The sequence below is a fragment of the Equus asinus genome, chromosome X (genome assembly GCF_041296235.1).
Source record: "Equus asinus isolate D_3611 breed Donkey chromosome X, EquAss-T2T_v2, whole genome shotgun sequence".
Classification (NCBI taxonomy): domain Eukaryota; kingdom Metazoa; phylum Chordata; class Mammalia; order Perissodactyla; family Equidae; genus Equus; species Equus asinus.
Window position 1 is genome coordinate 128195061 of NC_091820.1, and position 25667 is coordinate 128220727.

Sequence of the window (25667 nt, forward strand, 5' to 3'; positions counted from 1 at the left end):
TGAAAATTTTATTTTTATCAGATGCCTTTTACAAATTAAGATTGAGGCATCTGAATATATAAAACCTCTGTTCCAGATGGGCTATTCCTCTTGGACACACTTGACATCCTAATTGTGTGTTCGAAACTCACCCCCAGGGTTAGTGTTACTTCTAAGGTTCTTCCTTCAACCTCTTTTTCTATTCCTCAGGTACTCGGAGAATTAAAGCTGTCTGGACTCAGTTCCTGGAATTTTCTAGAATGGTGTAAGAGGGAAAAGTGAGAAATGTATGAGAAGCAGAAATAAATAATGTTTGCTAGCCTGTTGCTGGCAGTAGTCTGATCTAGGGATTTAAAGGAGGTAGGGTGAGTCCCAATCCATGCCACCACTGCCACCATCTGTGGTGGATAGTGACACACCCCAATGGTTCACCTCGTTTCACTGCAGGTAGAAGGCTCAAGCATAAAACATGGAATCTTTTAGTGGGAGATGGGTTAAGTGCTGCTCACAGAAATATTTCACCTACCACCCACTGTTGACACCCGCCCCCCAACACAGCCTTCTTTCTCTATCCACTTCTGACTCTGGCCTCTAGCCATTACTGATTCTGGAAGAAAAAAAGAGGTGTGGGTGGGAGGATGCCTTGCCTGCCCTTATTGCAAGGGGCTCCTTTGGCTCACAGCCACAGCCCCAGTCATTTCTTGACTTGCCGAATTCGGCTGTGATTTGTTTGTGACTGAAAACTGGTTTCCCTGGCAACTGCTGCTCACCAGGGCATGCGCATTCTCTCCTCTGCAGTGGCAGAATGCATCTGTGGAGGCAAGGGAGGGGTCTTGGAGGCCCCAATCGCTGAAGGAGTTATTCTGCAGTGATGATGTCAGCTTTTCTGGGCTAATCGGCCATCGTTATTGTATGTAAAACATTGCATTTTTAAAAATCATTGGAAGGCTTTGAGACACTCCCTTTTTCTTCTTCATCCCCAATTACCTGCTTTCAATATGTTTACCAGTGACCACGAAGTCTTCCCAATGTTTGAGGCCCCTGATGTCCTCAGGGCCCGAAGGGGATTCATAATAGTGTGGGCAGAGGAAACAGACTGCCTGGTTTCAAGCCTCCACCACTTGCTAGTTGCATGACCATAGTACAGTTGCTTAATTTCTCTATGCCTCAGTTTCCTCAGATGTAAAATAGGGATAATAATAGCACCTGTAGAACAGTGTCTGGTACATAGTAGCCATTGTATGCATTGGCTATTATTATTTGTAGATATTAAAGGAGACTTGCCCTGAAACAGACTTGTGCTGCAATGTACAAACTCACCCTCTGATGTCCAATGGTTAAATAACACAAACACACATTTACCCCTACAACACAGAATCTTCCCATGGCACACAGATAAGCGCCATGGCAAAAAGACTTGTCCCATAGCACACAGACATTTCTCATATCACTCAGACTCACCCAGAGGCACACATGTTCTCCCCAAGACAAAAAGTCTCACCCAAGGGACACAGACCTGTCCCAGGTGACTCAGACTCCTTACCATAAAAACTATCTGTGACACACAGACAGTCCCGACATCACAGACTGTCCCCATATCACACAGACCCTTCCTCTGGCACACAGTCTCTCTAGAGTACACAGACTCACCCCACAGAACACAGATTCTCCCAAGAGCACGCACATTCTCAAGGAAAAAAGACTCACTCCACAAGACACAGACACGCCCTACAGCACACAAATACTCCCCACAGCACAAAGCCCTCACCACCGAACATGGACTCTGCCCATGGCACACAGACTCCCCACAGCACACAGATTCTCCCCATGCCACACTGACTAAACCCATGGCTGAAATTCTCCCCACGACACAGGCTCCCTTCACATCACATTAACCTTCACCAGAGTGCACAGACTCATCTCGGCGCAGACTCCCACGGAGCTCGAAGACTCATCTCATGGCACAAAGATACTCCCTGGAGCACACAGATCCTCCTCAGAGCACACAGCCTCACCCCACAGCACACAGATTCTCCCCAGAGAACATACACTCTCCCTATGACACACAGACTCGCTCTAGAGCACACGGACTCTCCAGAGAACACAGACTTCCTCCCAGAGCACAGTTCACAGCACAGCTTGAAGACCCACCCCATGAAACAGAGACTCCCATAACAGACAGACTTGCCCCATGGCACACAGACAAACACCACAGGACACAGACCATACCAAAAGGAGACAGATTTGTCCCACAATACACGGAAACTACCCAGATCATGTAGAGTCACCTCACAAAACAGACTAAACCCATAGCACAGAGAGTCTCCCCACAACCCACAGATTTTCCCCACAGAACACAGTATGTCTCACAAACCACCATGCCACATAGCATACAGACTTTCCCCACAGCACACAGACTCGCCCCACAAACACAAACCGTCTCCACAGGACACAGGACCTTCTCACAGCACACACACCCTCCCCACTTCCCGCAAACTGGCCTCAGGACACACAGCGTCTCCCCAAGACAAGCAGACTTGCCCCACAGCAAAAAGACATGGCCCTAAGAACACACATTTGCCCCACAACTTGAAGACTCACCCCATGGCACAGACTAAATCCACAGCACAGAGACTCTCCCCACAGCACTCAGACAAGTTCACTCCACAGCACAGAGATGCAGCAGTACATCTCACAGCACGTATATGCCCCCATGATGCCCAGCTTTGTGCCATGACACACAAACTTTTCCTACAATGCACCAATTCACTTCAAAGTAAACATGGTTACCACGCAATGCAAATACTTGCCCCACGGTGTGCTCATTTACCCTACAACATGCGGGCCTCCAGCAAACAGACTGAGTTACACAATGCACACCGTGGCCTTCCATCAACAAAACACACCCGAAGTTCCTCAGACACGCTCTGCAATAGATAATAGACACACCTCACACTGCACAGCACCACATCACAGCGTACAAATTGGCCCTACGAGGGACAGACTTGTTCCACAACAGGCACACTCATGCCGTAGCAGCACCCAATCTTCCTCCAAAGCGCCTCAGGGCACAGGCACAGCTGTGATCCACAACACCCTCACTCATCCCACAACACAGATGCAACCCACAACATACAAACACAGCCCACAGCACAACACTCCACCCCCACAAAGCACAGAATTCTGTCACAACACACACTTGCCATACTGATTCACTTCATAAAGACCACACTCCTTATGGTGATTACACGGTGCAAACAAATGCCCCAAGCATGTGCAACCATTTGCTCTATAACTTCCGGATTTACCTCAAAGCACAAAGACTGCTTTCACTGCTCACGCTGCTGCCCTTAAACAAGAAATGCCCAACCACACTCAGAATTCCACCCAAATACACGAGTTCTTCCATCAGTATGCGTAGTTGCTCCACAACACACACAAATACCACTGAACCCTGAGGCTCCCCTTAAATGCACAGACACGCTCTTTGGAGCATAGACTTGCCCCACAACATAATCACACCCACAAAACTTACAATTCACAAACATGCCGGTAAACACATGGATTTCTTCCACAATGCACAGAATTGCATCACAACACAGACTTACTCTAAAATGGAAAACCGACAAAGCATATAAACGTTCCCCAGTGTGTAGACACACAATACGCATATTACTCCTGCAACACGCAAGTTTCCATCATAGTTTACAGACATGCTTTACTACACTACTGAGCTACAACTCTGGCCTACACCAGAGACACAGCTTGTGTAATGTCTAAGAGCAAGGCCTCTGGACCCAGACTACCTGGGTTCAAATCCAGGTTCCGCCCCTTTCTAATTGTATCACCTTGGGTAAGTATATTTTTCTATTCTTTAATTTGCTCATCTGTAAAACAAAGATTGCAACAGTACTTACTCAAAAAGGTTGTTGTGAGTATTAAATGAATTAAGATATGTTATGTGCTTAGTACTATGCCTGGCACATAGGAACTATTACAGTTGCTAATTTATAATACTATCGTCCCCCCAACCACCAGCATTACTACTAAATACCTAGAATCATCTGATAGCACAAAGATTCACAATGTGATACATAGACTAGCCGCAGAACATCTAGAAACAATCTATAGCGTGCAGACATCCCACCACAATGCCCACATACCCTACAGAGAGCACAGACAGAACCCTAAACCAGATGCCGCTCACCACACACTGAACTGCATCACAGTGAAGAAATTTGCTCTACAGTCCGCAGGCTTGCTCCATAATACACAGATTCATCCCGCAATATCCAGACTGAATGCATAATACCAGGCCTCACCCCACAAGGCACAGACCCACAACACAACACACACACCCCATACAGCTCAGTGATATGCCCTATATAACACAAACATACACTACCACACACAGATTTTTGTTCCATAGTGTGTGGATATATCTATTATTCACAAACATGCTCTTAAATCCATGGTCCTAAGTTTACAACTTTTGTGCTATGATACTAAGACTCATCCTGCAACACACAGACTCATTCAACAATTCACAGATGTGCCACAATGCAGACTCACCACAATACAGACTCATCTAGAGACACCTAGATATGCTCTACAGTACATATACTTGCTCTAAAACAGTTTAGCATGCACAGACATACCCTATACAGTGCATGGAATTGCATTATAACACACAGACTAAGCCCACAATGTGAGGCTTTCCCCCATAAACTAGGGCTTGGCTCATGCATACATAGAACATGCCATAATATGTATTACATCTCCCAAGACACGTAGAGGTATTTTAATGTGTACAGAGAAGCTTCACAGTGCTCAGCATTGCATAACACACACCCTCACTCTACAATGCACAAACTTGCCCCCTCAATGCCTACTTGCCTCCAATGCACAAACATGCCCCAAACATGAAGACACTTCCCATGAGCATAGATGGGCCCCAGAATGCTCAGACATAATTCCGCACCAACACACACACACACACACAGCCTGCAACACACAGAGGCATCCTATCACACACAGACACACACCCCCAATGTAGCAATTAGCCTCAGAATATCTAGGGACCCCTACATCATATACAGACTTATCACAGCACACATGGTTCCCCCACAACTCACAGAATTTCATCACAATTTACAAACTTCCCCTGCAAAGCACAGACTTGGCAACAATACCCAGATTCATTCCACAAGGCACGGGGACATGCCATAATCCAGGGACCAGACTCACAACAAGCAAACATTCCTTTCAAAATAGACACTCCCCAAACACACAAAACTCTCTGACAGCTCACAAAACCACATCACAAAACACAAAACAGCTCAGAAAAACACATCTTTCCTATAAAGCAGAGGCTCAACACACAACTTCACAGTTAGTCCATAATCGAAAGCCTTGCCACATACACAGTGCAAATGTTAGCATGTTGACTGTCAAACATGATATAAAACAATGCCCTCTCAACAGGACCCATCCCACAATGCACAGATAAACCCCACTGTTGTTTACTTGGATAAATTTTATAATCCCTAGGTTCTCTGCAACCCAAGACATGCTACAACATCTAGACATGCCCCACAGGCCCAGAGACATGCCACAAAGCACAACATGCCCCAAAACAAAGGGGCAGTATAGATTGTGGTTAAAAGCTTACACTTAGGATTTGGGCTGCCTGGGTTCCAATCCCACATGGATCATTTACTAATTTTGTGACCTTGGAAAGGTTTTTAAACCTCTCTGTGCCTTACTTTTCTCAGGTCTAAATTGAGAATAATAATGGTACTTACTTGTCAGAACTGTTAAGAGGAATAAATGGGTGAATGCCTATAAAGTGTTTAGAACAGTGCCTGGCACAGAATTAGTGTTATTGATGTTAGCTGATCTTGTTGTTGTTATTGTTGTTGTTTCTACACATGGAACTGGACCGTAATGGTAAGATTCAATCTAAAATAATTAGAATTAACCCACAACACATAGAGTATACCCCCACAAAGCACCGAATCACATCACAGCTTACAGTTTCACCATCCTTTCCTTACAATCCTATATAGACTGCACTTAGCCCACAACACCCAGAAGCATTTACCACACGGTCTCTGTGTAACACCTAGACTCATCACACAACACACAGACACACATCACAATGCACAAACATGCCCATGGTACAGAAACTCATCCATGCAAAGTCTCATCCCGTTCGACTAAATGCACCCCATCATATACATACACGCTCTGCAATACACATACTCAACACCAGACACATTGGCCACACAACACAAAGAACTCACTTTAAAATCCCTGGAAACAATCCACAACACACAGACTTCTCCAACACACAGAATTATATCACATCATTCCTATCAAACCCCACAAATATCACCCATACTCCCCAATTTTCCACAGTGCACAGATTCTCCCCATAATGTAGATAATATCTCCACAGGATCCAGCCTTGCTCCACAACACACAGGCTTGTCCCATATCACATAAATTGCCCCATTCCCCATAAACATGATCTTTAATGTACAGAGTCATATAACAAAGCAGACACACCCCACAATGCCTATACTAGACACATAACACACACACCGGCTATCCACAATGAAGACTTAACCAAAAACATCTAGAATCAACCCAGTAAACACCTTCGTTTCACAATACCAAGATTTGTCCTACAGAGTATGGAAAGCCCTCCAACACACAGACCTGATACACAATACCTCAACATGCCCTACAATGTACAGACCCAACTTCACAGTGCAGACTCCTCCCACAAAGTAGAGAATGGCATCACAGCATACCATCTTGCTCCACTGTGCACAGTCTAGCCTCACAATATCTGGATGTACTCTTCAATGCACAGGCATCCCCACAGCCCACAGCCCCCCAGGGAAACAGAATTATATTATAGTGCAAGGGCCCCAAATGCCTTCAGTTGTTCCCACATAGTCTTCCAATTGATATGCAGGACTCATAACACTCAAATACAACCTATAACCACAGACTTATTCCACAATCTGCAGACATACTCCATGATGCATAGACATCGCCCACAATGCAAATGTCTGCCTGCGTTACCTACACTCACATCAGAACATTCAGAGTCAGCTCACTGCTCACAGATTACCCCCCAACCCATAAACATGCCCTCAACATACAGACATGCTTCTCAAAGTATGGATATGACCACAACCCACATGCTTGCCCCATAAAGCACAGAATAATAACACAATGCCAAGATATGCCCCACAAAGCCCAGTGCCACACAATACACACAGTCATCACACAGCACAGTCATGCTCCACAGTGCCAAGCATAAACCCCAACAAAGCACACATAGACTCCAGAATGCATATACCTGCCTGGTGACACAAGGCATGCCATGCAACACATAGACTGTCCTACCTTGCAAAGGTTAGAATCACAATGCACAAACTCACTCTACAAAACTGATTTTTTCTACAATAGATGCAATCACTGCGCAATGAAAACACTAGAACCACAACACCCAACCGCACTGCAAAGCATTCTCCCCGTATTTCCCCACCACATAATGCATCTGTATGCCCCTCAACTCCCAAACTCGCCCAACCACACTTAGACACACCATACAATGCATAGACATACTCCACAATCCAGACAGATACCAGAACACCTCATATGCGACACAAACACGCCTCATAACACACTTAATCTTCCACAATGCACAGACTTATCCCATGAAGCGCAGGTTTGCCCAATTGAGTCTGATTTAATATCACAACTCCTAGACTTGTCCCCAAACACAAAAGCATACACGCAGACATATACCACAACATCCAGAATCACCCCAAGATGCCCAGATTCACTCCACAATACCCAGAAACACCGTGTCATTAATGCGCAGCCAGAAACGCACAGCACACAGACTTATCTCAAAAGTACACAGCTACACAACAGTGCACAGACATGCCCTACAACAGAGATGTGCCCACAATCTACCCTTACTTTGCAGTGCAAACACCTGGCTTACAGGGAAAATAGGAGCAACAAAGCACTTCGATCTGTCCTGCTGCACAAAGACACATCCTGTAATGCCAGTCCGCAACCCGTTACACACACTCATCCCACCAACAGCGAGCCCATCGCACAACATACAGAACTGCAAAAACCCAATACACAGACCCAAATGCACAACTCAGACTCTTCCCCAAAAGCGCAGAATCACACCTCAAAGCACTACTATGCCCCGCAATGCACAGTATGAAGTCACAGTGGAGAGACACACCTCGTGTTACAAGACTCTTCCTACAATGCAGAAACATGCCCCCATGTGCATCTCTTCCCCCATGACACAGCCATCCAGATATTCTTTACAATTCCTAGATACAGTGCCAAGACTCTGCCTACCACTCACAGACCCACACCAAAGCATACAGAACCACCCCAGAGCATACAGATCCCCCACACATTGTATAGGATCAATTCATGACACATAGATGTACCACACAAAACTCAGAGTTGACACAAAACATGCATACACACACTTGCCCCTCAGCACAAAGACTGACCCCAAAACACTTGAGGTCAATGACAACACTCAACCTCCTCTCCCAACAAGACATGGAATAGCATCACAAAACACAGTCCATCCTGCAATATATAGAACCATCCTACAACTAATGTGCTTGCCTCACGGTGCAAAGATTTGTCCAAGCATTACACACACATGCATTATAATGTGTAGAAACATCCTACAACGTAGAGACATGCCCCCAGATAAAGACTTGTCCCATGACACACAGGATTGTACCACAGCACATCAGCTCACTGTTCAAGATCTAGATTAGCCTAACACACAATGCTGCCCCACACCACACTAATTCTACAAATCCCATACTTGCAGCAAAATATACAGATTTGACCCATAAGGTCTCAAACTCACAGTACAACACACAGACTCTAAAAATAGCTGCCAAATCATATTGAAACATAAGAATATTCCCCCATAGAAACACCTTCATCAAGCCCACAGTTGCCCTGCAATGGACAGAAAGGAACAACAACACTCAAACTTGGCTCACAGTTTTCCGGTTGCCCCACAACATATGGAATTGCATCATAATGCATAAGCATGGCCAATAACTCACAGACTTACCCCAGAGAACAAAGAATGGCCCCACCACACACTTACCACACAATTCCAAAATTTACATAAAACACTCACACTCAACCCAAAATACACAAATCCACCTTGCATCAAACACAACATAATACCTAGCTTTACTCTCACTTAGAATCAATTCACAATTCACATTTGTCCCACAATGCCCAGACATAGACTATAATGTACAGACAATGGTCACAACTTAAACATTCCCAAAACAATGCACAGAATCCAGTAACACCACAGAGCTCTCCATACAATCTTCAGACTCACCTCACAGCACCCCAAATTACATAAAAACACGCACTCATTCCAAAATGGACAGCTTCTCCCACAGCTCCTGTATAATCCCACAATACACAAACATGCCTCATAAGATACAGACTCCCCAGAAACACAGTATTGCATAACAACTTACAAATGTATCTCAAAACATACACTCCATAATGAGTGGACTCCTCCAAAACATCTGGTCACATCCTCAAATGCAGAGCCTCACCCCCTCCCCCACCAGCATAGTCTTTCCCAGTAGATCTAAAATATGCCACAGAAAACACACTTGCCCCACAATGTGTAGAAATTTACACAACTTTCAAATTCATCCTATAATGCACAGACTTTTACCCCTACATGCACTGTTACCCCACAATGCAGAGACTCATCCACAAAATGAATAATTAACCCATAGTGCACCACAACCACCATATATGCCCCAAAACACACAGACATGCACCACAACACCAAGAAACACTCCACAACATGCATATGAGCCTCGTAATGCCCAAACTCTCCTATAACTCCCACACTCATCCCTCAACACTTAGACCAACTTATGATGTCATACATGCTCCATGACATAAGACTCCCACCACAGCCCACAGAATCATATCACAATATACAAATTTACCACACACTGTAAAATTCCTCCAAAAAATGCCAAAACTTGCTCCATAAAGCATCCAATATTACTATAACACCTAGATTCACCTCAAAACTCAGTCTTGCACCATAATACTACAGAAATGCCTCACAATACCTACGATGAACAGACTTGCACCACAATGGCCAGACTTACCTCATAACACCAAGACATGCCTTATAACCCACAGGTAAGTTCCACAATGCAAAAATACGATAATACATAGCCTCACTTTACAGTGTAAACTCACCCCACTATGGTAAGAATAGAATGCAAACATCCAGCCACACCCCCAATTCAATCTTGCCACACAACACTAAGACATGTCTTACAAGGCACAAACTAGCTCCACAATAGCTAGATACAGCTAACTTACTATGGACAGATGTAGCCTATGACACAAAGATTTCTCCACAAGCAAATTGCATTCTGATGCACAGATTCATCCTAAAACACACACAATCACTCCATAAGGCAAATACTTACCCCACAAAGAGAACATATGTCCCCAACCCCCAGAATAGCCCTAGAACACACATATTTGCCCCATAGGATGAAGATATACTCCATATTGTGCAATTATGCCCCTCACCAGACGTGCTTTACAACACAGCCTTACCCTACAAACCACACTTGACCCACAAACTAGACACAATCTGCAGTGCACATACTCACCCCCACAACACCTTGGCAAAGCCTCCAATGAAAAGACGCATTCTACAATATACAAAATATCTTGAAAATGTACAGACATCCCCCACAATCCCGGAATGGCAACATCATGCTCAGACTTTCTCCCAAATGCAAATTCATTTCAAAACACCTAGAATCTAATCACAACATACAAACTTAACCCATATCAGATTCCCCCAACAATGCACTGACATGCCCCACAACACTCAGACTCTCCTACACGCACAAAAATCTCATCACAACCTCACATCACCCCACAGAATCTCTATGTGACCCACAATATTAGACAAGTCTCACAATATACAGATTTGCCCCACCCCACTGAGGGACACACCCTATCAGGCATAGATATGCTATACCACACAAACTCACCCCACAAAACAAATCATCACCCAACATAATGATTCCAAACTCAAGACATGCTCAGTTACATACTGGCACACCCCACAACACACAGAATTATGTCATAAGGTATATTTGCCTTATGGCATACAGAGTAGTCCCACGGCACAAACACAAGCTCCCCCACATCCAGATTTTCCCTTAATAATTCACACTCTCTTTACAACACCAGGACACACCCAACACCACATCCAGAATCAACCTATATCATACAGACTTGCCTCACAATGCACAGCATTGGACCACAACATCCAGAAATGCCATACTATGTTCAGACACAACCCCACACCCAAGAGAAGTCCCACCTTTTAACAAAAACCCACATAGATTCTCCACAGGACACAGACACACCCTACAATACAAAGACTGGCCCTGAGACACAACAATTTAGTATAGAATCTCTAGAATCATCCTATGACACATAGTCTCACCCCATTACTCCAAGATCTATTCCGCAATGTACAGACTGCAATGTATAGACCACAAAACCTAGGCATGCCCTACCATGTGAAGACATGTTCTATAGTCCATAGATTTCCCCAACAGTACATTAAGAAAATCACAGTCATAAAAGTCGCAACACTCAGAATCACTCCCGTAAAACAAAGTCACTCCAAACCAGATGCTCAGGCTTCACAGAGCCCATAATTCATAGAGACAACGCACAATCCAGGGCTTCACCTCACAGCCCCTAGCCATGCCTCCCTTAATGCAGAGAACACAGTGCACACATGAATCAGACTAGTCAGACTGGCATCACAAGAAACTCACAGGACCTACAATTTACTAACTCTTCACATAACTCATATACTTGCCTCACAACACCTAGACTCACCTTTCTTCAGAAAGACTCACCCCACAACATAAGACTCATCACCCTAAAACATATAGAATCAACCCCCAAAACAAAGAGACTTCCCCTGTAGCAAAAAGGTTTTCTCCACTTCACTCAGACTCACCTCACCTCACCAGACTCACTCCATAGCACCTAGCCTCACATTATAGCACAGAGACTAGCTATACAACTAGAAACCTAACCTGTAACACACAGACTCACCCCACAATGTCTAGCCTCACACCGCTGCAAAGGCATACCACCTAACTCAGAAACTAGCCCCCAAACACTCAGACTTGCCCCACGGTCCTCATGGAGTCATATCACAACACAGAGAAGAGCCATACACAGAAAAACATAATCCACAACACAGTCACCCCATAACACCCAGACTTGCCCCAAATTTCTGAGACACCCCTAATAATACCCAGAGTTGCTACCCAATACTCAGAAGGCCTCACAACACCAAGAAAAGCAGTACAATATGTATGCTCACTCTGGAACATTCAGATTTACTCTATGACATTTAATCCTTGACAACATGTTGTTTCTCCATAGTGTATAAACAGAGGACCTACATGCTCATACTGAGCTTTGGCAAGTGACTTCATTCCTTTGAGTCTGTATACCCATCTGTAAACATGGACAAAATACTTCCTTTTAGGCCATTTCAAGAATTAAATGAGATAATTGCAGGAAAGAAGCAAGGTTCAGAACACAGTCTTTGGAGGCAGATGTGCCTGCTCCAAGTCCTGGCTCCACCAGTTACTGGGGCTGGCACCTCGGCACATTCGACATTAGAAATAGTCAGTGGTAGAGTTGAAGGAATATGGACATGGTGTCAGTCAGGCCTGGTTTTGGATTCTGCCCCTGCCACTTATTGGTCATATGACCTACACAATGCACTCTAATTCTCTGATCCTCAGTCCTCATTTGTAAACTGGGGATGACACTGGTTCCTGTCTCCTAAGCTGTTGGAAGGATTGAATTACACCAGGTATCTTAGTCAGAACTTCTAGCCAAGGAAAAGAAGTAGAATAGAGAAGAAGGTAGGAGTAACTCTGGAGCCCTTTGTAATAGGCAAGCTTGGGAAAGCAGAAGGTGGGATGGGGCTGTGTGTGGTGTGGGCTTTGAACAGTGAGAAGTCAGCACATGGGCCCTGCCTGGGGCCAGAGGTGAGAAGGAAGAGAGGTACATGCCAGGATCTCCGACAGACATGTCCCCTATGGCAGCGGGATTTGAAGATCTGAGCAGCCACCTGCTTTTTGTCTTCAGATTATAAAAGTCTTTGTCATTAGACCATAGTTAGCATGTTCAATAATCAACATTTTCAAAGGAGGCCATCTTTTAATGTTTATTTTCTTGGCTGCTTCAAGAGTAGGAAGAAAATCTCAAGCTCTTTCTACTGGCTGTGTCATAGAAAAGCAGGTGTGGAAATGACCAGAAAAATCTTTCCAGAAGAAAGTGCTCACATCTGCTCACATGTGTTTATCATAGACAAGTACATACAAACCAGAACACACACACACACGTAGTGCCACAGATGTTCACAATGACACAGGTGTGTCATAATCTCACAGACCATACGTTCTTACAGCCACACCCAAGGACATATGTTTGCACAAATATGAACATAAAACCCAGAGTTCCAACAGGGGTCATCTCATGAATACACAGATATACATATGCATATCTGCAGATACACACAAGTGCCCATAGTCTTCTATGTGGGCACAGAGCAACCTGTAGTCATAATTATGCACTCCACACTCGCGCCCACCCAGAGAAGCATGCAGAGACATATATATATGTCAACCTAGGCATTCAGAAGATGTGTTTACTGATTCATAACCTCATGCAAAACACAGACGCATACACATACACACATACAAAAACACATACATGCTTCTAGAGGCTCACAAGGCACAGATATATTCTCAGACATCCCCAGACATTTATGCAGAAATATAGACAAGCATACAGAAACCCACACAGGCACATATGTGTTTGCATGTGTGCATACATACCCATAGACAGATGCATGGAATTATCCATTAGGAAACACAGGTGTATGTGTTTTTGCTGACATGCAGAGACATGGATACATTTATATAAACACTGAAACGTAGAGATTCATAGGTAAATACATATGTTTTAAACATATACTTACAGTTTCATGATCACAGAGTCACATGCATATACACAGAGACGCATGGTTCTTATTAAAACACACATGCAGAAACATGCTTATGCCTGCACATGCAACATAAGTGCTCACGCTCACCATAAAACATGTAAATGTGCACACACGCACATGCATGACAATGTACGTGGGAGTGCACATGGACATAGCCATGCACATGGGTGCACATATGGAAATATACAAGCATGCAAGTGTGCACATGCACTTGTACATGGAAACATATACATGCACACACAGACAAAACAGAAGATCTGATGGATCCATAGAGATGGAGCCATAAAGACATCTCTGCATGCATATGCACACACAATGTATATACATTTAGAGAGATACGTTTTTATATGCAGAGAGATATGCATTATATATAGATGCAGAGAAACAGATTGATTTAGCAGAGAGAGTTTCATGTGCAGAAGCATAGACCTACACACACAGACACAGGCCAAAAATCCACACAAAGATATACATGGGCAAACACATCTGCATTCACACACAGATTCACCCAGATGCATAAGAGGAGCATGCGAAGTCATGTGCATGTGCAGATACCTAGGTAAATTCACAGAGATGGAGGCATGTGCACAGAGGCAGAGATGTACGTGGACCCACACCCATAAAGACTCACAAGGAGATGGACACAGAAACTTGTAGAGATGCATGCAGAAACACATATACAGATTTATACACATGCAGACATTCCACATGGATATACAGGTACACATGGAGATCCACAAACACATACCTGAACAAACACAGAGGCACACAGATCACACAGAATCATGCATGTCTGTTGACCTGTGCACACAGACATAGAAATGTGTGCACCCACACTGATAGAGTCCAGCATACCTTCACAGCCATACACTTGCACAAACACTTGTGTGTATAGTCATATGTATAGATGCAACATAGGTGAGCATACATACCACCAAGGCATGCACAAATACTGGGACAGACATACATGTTACACACAGGCATGCGAAATATCCATGCATATAGAGTCCTGACATGCACACAGAAACATAAACCTCTGCACATGGACATACAGATGCATTCACCCAGAGTGCCATCCCAAGGAATTCATCCTCATGCAGACTGATTTAGGCAGACACGCACACATATGCCCCCATAGGTATGAAGGTGGTCACGCAGACATACATAAGCAAACAGAGGTGGATGAACAGATGGATGAACACTGAGGCGTGCATGTATGAATATAGAAGCACCTAGACGTGGAGAAAGAGGCTTACAGGCCAGAATGTACAGGTACAGACATATAGACTTACACTCAGACACACACACATACATTTATTATGTGCACACAGACATATAGGCATGCAGAGACCCACATAGATGAATATTCGCAAGCAGTAAACATGAGGACTAAACATGTCCATACAGACATAGATGCTATCTTTTACACATGGACTCATGCAGAGATAGATACACAGGAATACAGGTACAGTCCCAGAGACTTACATATGTACACATAGACATGGATACTGGCCTCCAAAGAAGATAAGATTTCACCTACTCAGATAGTGACACACTCCAAACCCCCTTACAGGCATATGCACACAGAGCTCTATAAATGCACTTGCATACACAGACACATAAATGCACATGCAGATGTACACTCAGGTGCCAGGTGTATTTACCCAGAAATGCACAAGCACACATCCCAAGCACATAAAAGTGAGAGACATACACATATATTGATAGACAATGCAGACCTAAACACACTGAAAAGTATAGATATATCCACAAGGAACACAAATGCACAGATGCGCAGACTCGCACGCTCACATGTCACCGTACACACACACACACACACACACACACACACACACACACACAGTAATCTACAAATGTACTCCTATGCCCATCCAACACTAGATCCTAAATGTACATCAAACATATGAATGGATTTTTCTACATCTGCCAATATAGGCATGTAGATGCATACATGGGTTTAATCATGCTACAGACAGAACTGTAGATTTACACATGCACAGACATAGAGACGTGTATACACATATGAAAACACAGAGACTCAATCACATATAAAAGAACACACAAATAAATGCTTTTTCAAAGCAGGCTATGACTTTTAATGTACCTTTTTCTAGCCTCTTTAAGAGAAAATAAAAATTCTTGAGCTCCCTCTGATAGCTATGCTGTATAAAAGTAGATGTAGAAATTACCAGAAAGATCTCTAAAAGATCTGGAGTGCACATATGTTTGTGTGTGTGCACTCACTTCCACTTGCACAGAATCACAGATATAGAATCACACTAAAGCACAGAAATATAAACCTGCATAACCAAATACAGAAAGATACATAGAAAGACACACATCACACAGTGTAATATTTAAGGGCATGGCTATTGAATTTGAAACCAAACAAACCAAACCAAACCTGAGTTTGCATCCCAGCTCCAGCACTTACTATCTCAGTGATTTGGGGCCATTTTCCTGCTTTCTCGTCTGTAACATAAGGGTATCTATCTCTTAGAGCTATTTGAAGATTCAGTGAAAGGCTTGGCCTTGTGCTTGGACTGTCATAGATGCTACTGCTGTTGTTTCTTAGTTTTGCTAAAGCTGAAGGTCTTATCTGGATAGGGTTTTGGGTTTTGTGGTCAAAGCGCATGGTTCTATCATAGAGATGTATTCATTATCATTATTTGTAAATGGTATTAATAAAGAATAGATTACCTTCACAGAGAGGCCATTTCTGAAATTTTCAGAGATGATAAGGGCTTATTACTGTCCCTGGCAAATGGAAAGACCTTAAATATTTCCTGCTATTGTTGTTTGTTGTGGTTGGGACCATTATTCGTATAGTTTTCCTTCTTTTCCTTTTTGCAGGAGGAGTTGGAAGATTGAGAGAGCCATTAGAAGAGGGAGAAGAGGACTTCCTGCCCAGTGCGCATTTGCCACCTAGTGACCATGCTGAGTAAGTACACTATTTGTGAATTGCTCAAAAACATCCCTAAAATTTCACCCAGTTGCAGGGTTGCATAACCGCTGTGGCAAATAAGCTAGAAATATCAAGTTATAGTGGTTTCTGCTATATTCAGAAATTAAAAATAGTAGTAAAATAAAAAGAAACCTTTCTAAATTTCCTTTCCCCCACTCAGTTTCTCTCTGGGCTTCACTGAGACTGTTCCATAGCAGTGTCTTCAAACTCTCTAATTATAGGCCACCTAAAATAACTATCTACCCCATCATACATCTTGAAGTTAGCACCCGAATTTTTTTATCACATGTGTAATTATTTGTTGAGTTATTTCCAGCATATTATAAATACTTACAGTTTTAAACGAGTGATTTAATCACATTTTTGCATGCATTCAATTAACTATAAATACCATAGTAACTTGATGCTCATCTTGGTTGATTTAAAAGCAAATAAAGAAAAAACCATGAACAGTCATAAATTCTATATGATTTTATTACTTCCTTGAAATCACCATTGCATTCAACTTCCCTCACATTAATTTATCCTAATGTCATATATTTTTATGTTTAAAGGCCTTTTATTGGTCATCCTACTATACATCTCTTCAAAAGGTATATATGGATTGAAATAAATTTTCCTGTAACTCTAAGCCTGTAAGTATTAAATTTTTCTTCATTAAATCATTAGTAGTATACAGTTTATCAGAACAGTATAAAATATTACACATTTTGATGAGTAATTATTAAAAATGAAAACTAGAATTTGTTTGGACGTGCATTCCTTAAGTGAATATGATCATTTATTTTCCCCCAAATTATTCATGACTCTGAGGATGACTGTTACTTACTCTAATGAGACAATGCAGTATCATTTTATTCCTATTTTTTACTTTTATACATATAAGAACTCAGAAAACTTTGTTCCCATAAGTAAGTAGAAGGGAATGGAATGAGTGTCCAAGCCATGGGTCAAAAATCACACAGTGACCTGTCATCAAAAATAATTTTTAATGGTTTCATTTTTCAATTAACATTTTTAATTTTTAACAGATAGCTTTATTAGGCCTATCTTTAATTCTGTGAAAGCAAAGAAACCCAGATTTACAAAAAGGATTTGCTGCTGAATCATTTCTTTCTGAGTTTACAGGAAGTTTACCAAAACACCCTTACTAAGATATAGCAAATGACTATTTTATCCATCATGCTTTCATTTTTAGACATTAGTTTTAATCCATTGTAATTATAAAATATTGGGAAAAATCAAAATAATTAGATCAATATGCCTTTGCCAATACATTAATTTTGATAAAATGCCATTAATTTATTATATCCTTTAAATGTAAAACTTTGAGTCTGCAGATTTGGATTTCTGATATCATAGAAAATATTTCTAAGATAATTTAATTGGCAAAGGCAATATTCATATCAAAATATTAGCCAAATCAGATTTACTTTCAAAAAAAGTGTCTGATTTCATTTTTCAATGAGAAAAATGAATTGATATGAATTCTGAAGAGCATTGTTAAAAGCACAGAGAAATCAATTATGATTTACTTCTTGTTAAATAGTTTACTAACAAAGTAAATAGAAGACTAAAATGATAATGAGATTTTTGTCCACTTCAAAATAGATTAAGAATTTAAATAATAATTCTGCTTCTCATATATAATTTTAAACTAAACGATGTTATATGTAGCTAACATTATAATTCATATATGAAACAAAGAATCCAATGGCAGGCATAGTCTCCTTTGGTAGACACATATGCGTGTGTTTTTAGAAATCTGATGTTGGGTTTCTAGAAATAAATTAAGAATCAGGTATAAAATTTTTAAGATCCTTGAACTTTATTAAACCACAGAATCAAATTTTTTAACTATATTTTATGAAACAGAAAAGTATATATAGCTGAAAATTAATTGATCTGGCAACTACCATATCATTTTACTTTTGATAATAAGAGGTAGAAAATATATAATTATTTAGGAAATGAAATGAGAGTTGACTTAAATTGGAAAAGATATTTCATGATACAATCCGAGAAAACAGGTTTGAACTAGTGTAGTGGAATGATGTACCTTATCTGAAAGAAATCACATAGAATTTCTATGCATGTTTTACCAGTGTAAACATTTTGTAGTGCTGAAAAACATTCTAGTTATATTTAAAAGAATCAGTATCAACAATATATACTGCTATGTTAGGAGGTACTTTTCTTTCCAGTTAATGACACATTTAAGTGATAAGTATTGAGAATAGTTGCAAAAATAATGTTTAATTTTAAGCAAGTGGAAAAAACGTTGTTCTTAGGCAGATCAATTTTAGGTGAGAACACACAGAAGAATCTGAGAGTGGATTCTCCGCAAACTATCCCTGTTCACACACTTCTTGTAAAGAATTCACGTACCAGTAGCCTAGTTTGAAGAGCACTCTTGTGGACCATCTCCAGCAGGATTGCTCCAGAGCAGTATATTCTTGTCATGGTTGGGATAACCAATGTATTGTAGTTCACATTTACAAGAGTGTGGTGGGAGTAGCTGCCACTCTTGAATTTCCGCCAAATGCTTCTATGCCTGATCTTTTTTGAGCAAAATGTTCTGGACAGGATTATTTTGTTTTGCTGATAAATATATGTCTTAACTAGACCTGTATTGTCCAATATGGGAGCTACGAGCCACATGTGGCTATTGAGCATTTGAAATGCGGCTAGTGCGAACTGAGATATGCTGTAAGAGTAAAGTATACACTGGATTTCAAAGACAGGGCAAACATAAAAAAACTATTTTATTAATATTTTTATATTAATTACATATTGAAATGATAATAGTTTGGATATATTGAGTTCAATAACACGTATTTGTTAAAATTAATTTTGCCTGCTTTTTAAACTTTTTTAATTGTTGCAACATGAAAATTAAAATTACATATGTGGCTTACATTATATGTATTATATGATAGTGCGGCTCTAGAGCTTATATCGGAATTCTCTAACTTCCTCTAAAAACATGACCATGGAAAACGTGTCCACTCATTTGGTCCAGTGTATTGGTGTTCTGATATAGCCAGCATTGTTTACTAGTGTTTGGGTTTCGTGGTTGGGGAATTTCGAGTTGTAAGCAGGAAAAAGTAAAAAAAAACAATATTCCATTAAGGATATTTAAAAAGTAGTCTTTTATTAGTACCTAGAAATTTTCCCAATATGAATTTTGGATGGCTTCTCAGTGGGTGCATGTAAATCTTTTCAAACTCTTCAAAAATGTTAGTGGTGGATATTGCATTCTATTGGAGATATGAAGTATTTCATCACATCTGAGATGCCTTTTTATGTAATTATTTTTTTATGTGATGCTAAGAAAGAAAAAAACCCTTCTAAATAAACTATGATGTAATGCTTTCATATCCGTAGAACTTTAATTTTATACTTACTGAAAGAGCTCTTTCTGGCTTAGTTAGACATATATTTTTATTCTATATCATGATTCTACAATAGCCCCGACCAAGTTTGAGTATACACGGGCAACGACCACTCTCTTCCAACTGCTTCCTGGCCGTCAGTGATTGTAAAATGCCATTAGTTATAAGGTGTGTTCTGATTTCAGAGATGTGACAATGTGAAGAAAGTATGTGCCTTAGAATTGGTTAAGCATTGTAAGTCACTTGTCAAGAAAAAGGGCTCATGGGGGGCAGAAAGCCAAACCCCAAGACATCAGCCTAGTGAAAACACCTTTTCTGTGTATTACCCTATTTACAAAAAACAACAGGTGTCTCTCATTTAAAAATTTATCAGAGTACACTTAAATAACATTACACTATACATTTCACCCTTACAGATCGCAAGCACTTCCCTGGGCCTTTCAATCTGATTCTAACAATCAGCCTTATCTAGGGCTAAGGGGGCAGGTGTAATATCACCGATGAGAAAATAGAGACACAGAAGATGCCCCAGCATGGAGTCCGGGCAGCAACCACCTGCCTGGGGGCCTGGGGGCCTGCGTTGGGCTCAGCAGTGAGGCTGTTCTGGCCTGTGACTGCAGAGCAGTGTCCCAGGAGGTCCTAGAGCTGGAAAATCAGTGCCCCTGAAAGCTCAAGAGCCCGACCAGTGCATGAATTTGGAACAAGTTTGCAAAATAACAACCTAGGCTTTTTAATCAGACTCTACTGAATTGCGTCTTGGGATCCTTGGAAGTCACAGCACTTCCTGACTCTAAAGGTGCTTGAAAAAGAGATGCTGAGTTACTGTGATCATGAATGACCGAATTTGTTGCCGCCTACAGTGGTGGTAATATCTTGACGAGGCAGTGGAGAGTTAATAAGAGAAAAGTTCTAGTAAATAATCCTCTGTGTCCACAGTGACCTGAGGATTTACCAATCATCTGCCGAGGATTTCTGATTGAATGTCACTTCCCTGAGTTAAAGATTAAGGTAAAGGTGTCTATGTTATGTCCAAGTTATTTTGGAGTGGCTCTGCCACTTACTAGCTTTGTGATGTTGGGCAAATAACTTCTTTAAGGCCTAATTGTAAAATAGGATTTACAACAATACCTACCTCAAATCCTTGTGAGGATTTAACGAGTTACTCTACATATCCCCAGCGCCTTGCACAGTGACGTGCCCAGAATAGCAGATGAGGAAAGGTTTGTAGAACCAATAGGTGAATGAATTTACAAATATTCATATTGCAGTGAAAGTACAGGCTCACAGCGATGCCCTCTTTTTGGATCAATCTGAAAGTACCATGGTTTATTATGGGAGCTAATTGCTAAAGCCTAACGAGATTCTCTATCAAATATTTAGACTCAGCGTATTTCCACTCCCCTGGCATTTTCATAAAAGAGATGCGAGACATAGATGGAGAGCTAGAGAAAGCATCTTCTACAATTAGCTTTGTGTCTCTCACCGGCCAGAGTACACGTTTTATGTTACAGCATTATTTTAGGGGATCACATTGTTCTCAAATGTGAAAAATGATAAATACAGGTCATTTATAGCCGAATGTAAGTAAATTCTACTAAATAAGGAGGTAATAAAATGGGCAGCATGAGTTAGATTGGTAATTGGTAGTTATATATTTTTGGAACATGCACACTTAAGTACTTGAAGAAAAAAGTAGAATTCTCTGAACAGCTTCTATAACCTCTCCGCCCCAAAAATAGAGCAAATGGGTAACTAGTAGCCCGACTTTTTCTTTTGAAGAACAGCTATAATAGGATGGCGATATTAACTCAATAAAGAGATATCACATAGAGCCATGGTTTAGATTTTTATTTTAAGTAAGGTGAAGTTTGAAAAGATAATATCATGCTTTTTTTTTTTTTTTACTGAGGATAGATTTTCTGAAAGTCCGTCTTCATACTATAGTCATAACCTAAGTCACGTCTGAATGAAACGTTGGAAAGAATAAAATTAGAAACCTTTTGTATTAAGAGAGAGTTGTGGCTACAGAGACTAAAAGTGACATGCTTTGAAGTTAGGTCAAATGTAAAGAGAGTCAACCCTGGCATAATTCAAGGAAATTCCATTTTAAAGCCAGATCACTTCTACGGCTTCATTTTATTATTTTTTTAATCCCATGGATCATTTTCTCTTGACATCTCCATCGTAGGAGCTCTATAGAATGGGGGAAGGGAGCAGAGAATAATAGGACCTCTCACAGGTGCAGGGACAAAGTGAGAAAGAGAGAAAAAGGTGCAACAAGAGTTGGGGGGCTGAATGCATAGCTGTCCCAGCAGGTACTCCAGGGAGGTGGGTCACAGAGTCATCAGAGGCTTCACCCTGGCCCATGTACCTGGGTGAACTGAAAGGAGTATGCATTTACAATGCCATTGGTTTATTTTCAATTTTGTTAGCAGTTTTTGAAATCAACATATTTTATAGAAATTAACTATAATTACGGATCTTAAAAACATTTTTATAATTACATGCCTAATTATTGTCCTTTCATTTTCATTTAATTCTAAAAGAAATTAACTGTGCTGTTTTGACAAGTACTTAGTGATTTCAAAGCTGATTGTGAATACTCTATCACTTAAACTTTTTGTTATATATTTTCACGAACTTTTCCCCAGTCTGAAAATGTCTATAAATGTTTGTAGTAAGTCTCCTGTCTGTATGTTGGTCCCACACTCACTCTCATGCCTATGATTGCTTGGAATGGACTGTCGCCACTGCCAAGGAAAAGTGATCCACACAATTAATTAGTGGCAGACTAGGGCAGAATTGGGCTCCATATTTTCTAATAGTGATTGTTTGGCCACTTGGCAGCAGGCCACCAAATGAGTTATCGATCCATAGGAACTCAGCCCATTTAGATTGCCACGATTGGCTTTCTGTCATCAGGCTACTAAACTGTGTGTTTTGGGGAGATGAAAAAAATTTAAAAACAGTGTAACTTAACAAGTTTAAACTATCTAAAGTAAGATATTTGATAGGCATCGACAACAGGATAGCTGAATGGGAGAAATACTGACCACTTGTTGGACTTAGGTGCATTGAGTAAATCTCTGAAATTTAATTAACTGGGCCACATAGCATCTGGAATGCTGTTTGTGGTGAGGAGGGATAAATTAAACAGTACCGACGAGGAATGCTAATACGTGTTATATTTACAGTGAATTCTCTTTTTTTATTGAAGTCACATTGGTTTATAACATTAAATAAATTTCAAGCGTACATTGTTATATCGGTTTCTGTATAGACTGCATCATGTTCACCACCAAAGTTCTAGTTTCCATCCATCACCATATATATGTGCCCCTTTACCCTTTTCACCCTCCCTCCACCCCTTTGCCCTCTGGAAGCCACCAGTCTGTTATCCGTATACATGTGTTTATTTGTTTATCTTCCACATATGAGTGAAGTCATACGGTAATTGTCTTTCTCCTCTGTCTGACATATTTTCCGTAGCATAATGCCCTCAAGGTCCATCCATGTTGTTGCAACTGGCAAGATTTCTTGTTTTTTATGGCTGAGTAGTAGTTCCATTGTATATATATACACTACATCTTCTTTATCCATTCATCTGTCAATGGGCACTTAGGTTGTTTTCATGTTTTGGCTATTGTGAATAATGCTGCAATGAACATAGGGCTGCGTATAGCTTTATGAATTAGTGTTTTCATGTTCTTTGGATAAGTACCCAGCAGTGGAATAGCTGGGTCATATGATAGTTCTATTTTTAATTTTTTGAGGAATCTCCATAATGTTTTCCATAGTGGCTGCACCAATTTCCAGTGAATTCTTAATAAGAGGAGCATAATAAAAGAGAGGAAACAGAAGAGGTAGGATCAAATTCCAGTTCAGGTGTTTATTAGCTGTGCGACTTCTCATGATTTTCAGAGGGATAAATTAGGTAATGTGGGTAAAAGAATCAAGGACAGTACTTAACACATAGTATGTTCTCAGCAAATGCTCTTTTTCTTTCTTTCCTTAAATCTTAGAGTTGTGTTATTCTATAAAGAGCTCAGTTTTGAAGATTACTTCATTCTGAGAAATTTTAATTTACTTATTTATCAATTGATGGCCTAAGAATGAGCAATTATTAACTTGTAGACCAATATAATTTTTTATGAACTTTTAAAGCTTTTCTACCATTGCATTATAATACAAACTTTATTTGTTTATTTTTTATTGAGGTAACATTGGTTATAGCATTATATAAATTTCAGATGCACATCATTATATTTCAATTTCTGTGTGGATTACATCATGTTCACCACCCAAAGATTAATTACCATCAGTCACTGTACACATGGGCCCTGTCACCCCTATCGCTCTACTCCCTCCCCCTTCCCCTCTGGTAACCACCATCTAATCTCTGTATCTATGTGTTTGTTGTTTTTATCTTCTACTTATGAGTGAAATCGTATGGTATCTGACTTTCTCCATCTGGCTTATGTCACTTAGAATAATACACTCAAGGTCCATCCATTTTGTCACAAATGGCAAGATTTCATCTTTTTTTTTTTATAGCTGGGTAGTATTCCATTGTGTATATATACCACATCTTCTTTATCTATTCATCCATTGATGGGCACCTAGGTTGTTTCCAAGTCTTGGCTGTTGTGAATGCTGGTGCAATGAACATAAATGTTCATATATCTTTACAAATCTGTGTTTTCGTGTTTTTTGGGTAAATACCCAGAAGTGAAATAGCTGGATGATATGGCAGTTCTATTATTAATTTTTTGAGGAATCTCCCTTCTGTTTTCCACAGTGGCTGCACCAGTTTACATTCCCACTACCAGTGTATGAGGGTTCCCTTTTCTTCACATCCTCTCCAACATTTGTTATGTCTTGTCTTGTTAATTATAGCCATTCTGACAGGTGTAAGGTGATATCTCATTGTAGTTTTGATTTGCTTTTCCCTAATAATTAATGATGTTGAACATCTTTTCATGTGCCTGTTGGCCATCTCTATATCTTTTTTGGGAAAACGTTTGTTCATATCATTTGCCCATTTTTAAATTGGGTTGTTTGTTTCTTTCTCATTGACTTGTAAAAGTTCTTTATATAT

General features: G+C 40.7%; 1 protein-coding gene across 5 annotated transcripts in view; it reads left to right on the plus strand.

The window, feature by feature from the left end:
* The window catches only part of LOC106828050 (uncharacterized), a 63745-nt gene that overhangs the window by 2764 nt on the left and 35314 nt on the right, over window positions 1-25667 (plus strand). For 2 of the 5 annotated variants that reach the window (XM_070502617.1, XM_070502613.1), the window contains exons 3-5: window positions 17063-17150; window positions 17729-17809; window positions 21506-21577. In XM_070502617.1, the coding sequence (XP_070358718.1) occupies window positions 17063-17150; window positions 17729-17809; window positions 21506-21545 (209 nt within the window). In that variant the 3' untranslated portion in view covers window positions 21546-21577. The remainder of the gene's footprint in view (window positions 1-17062; window positions 17151-17728; window positions 17810-21505; window positions 21578-25667) is intronic. The other 3 variants (XM_044764053.2, XM_070502614.1, XM_070502615.1) reach the window with 2 other exon arrangements.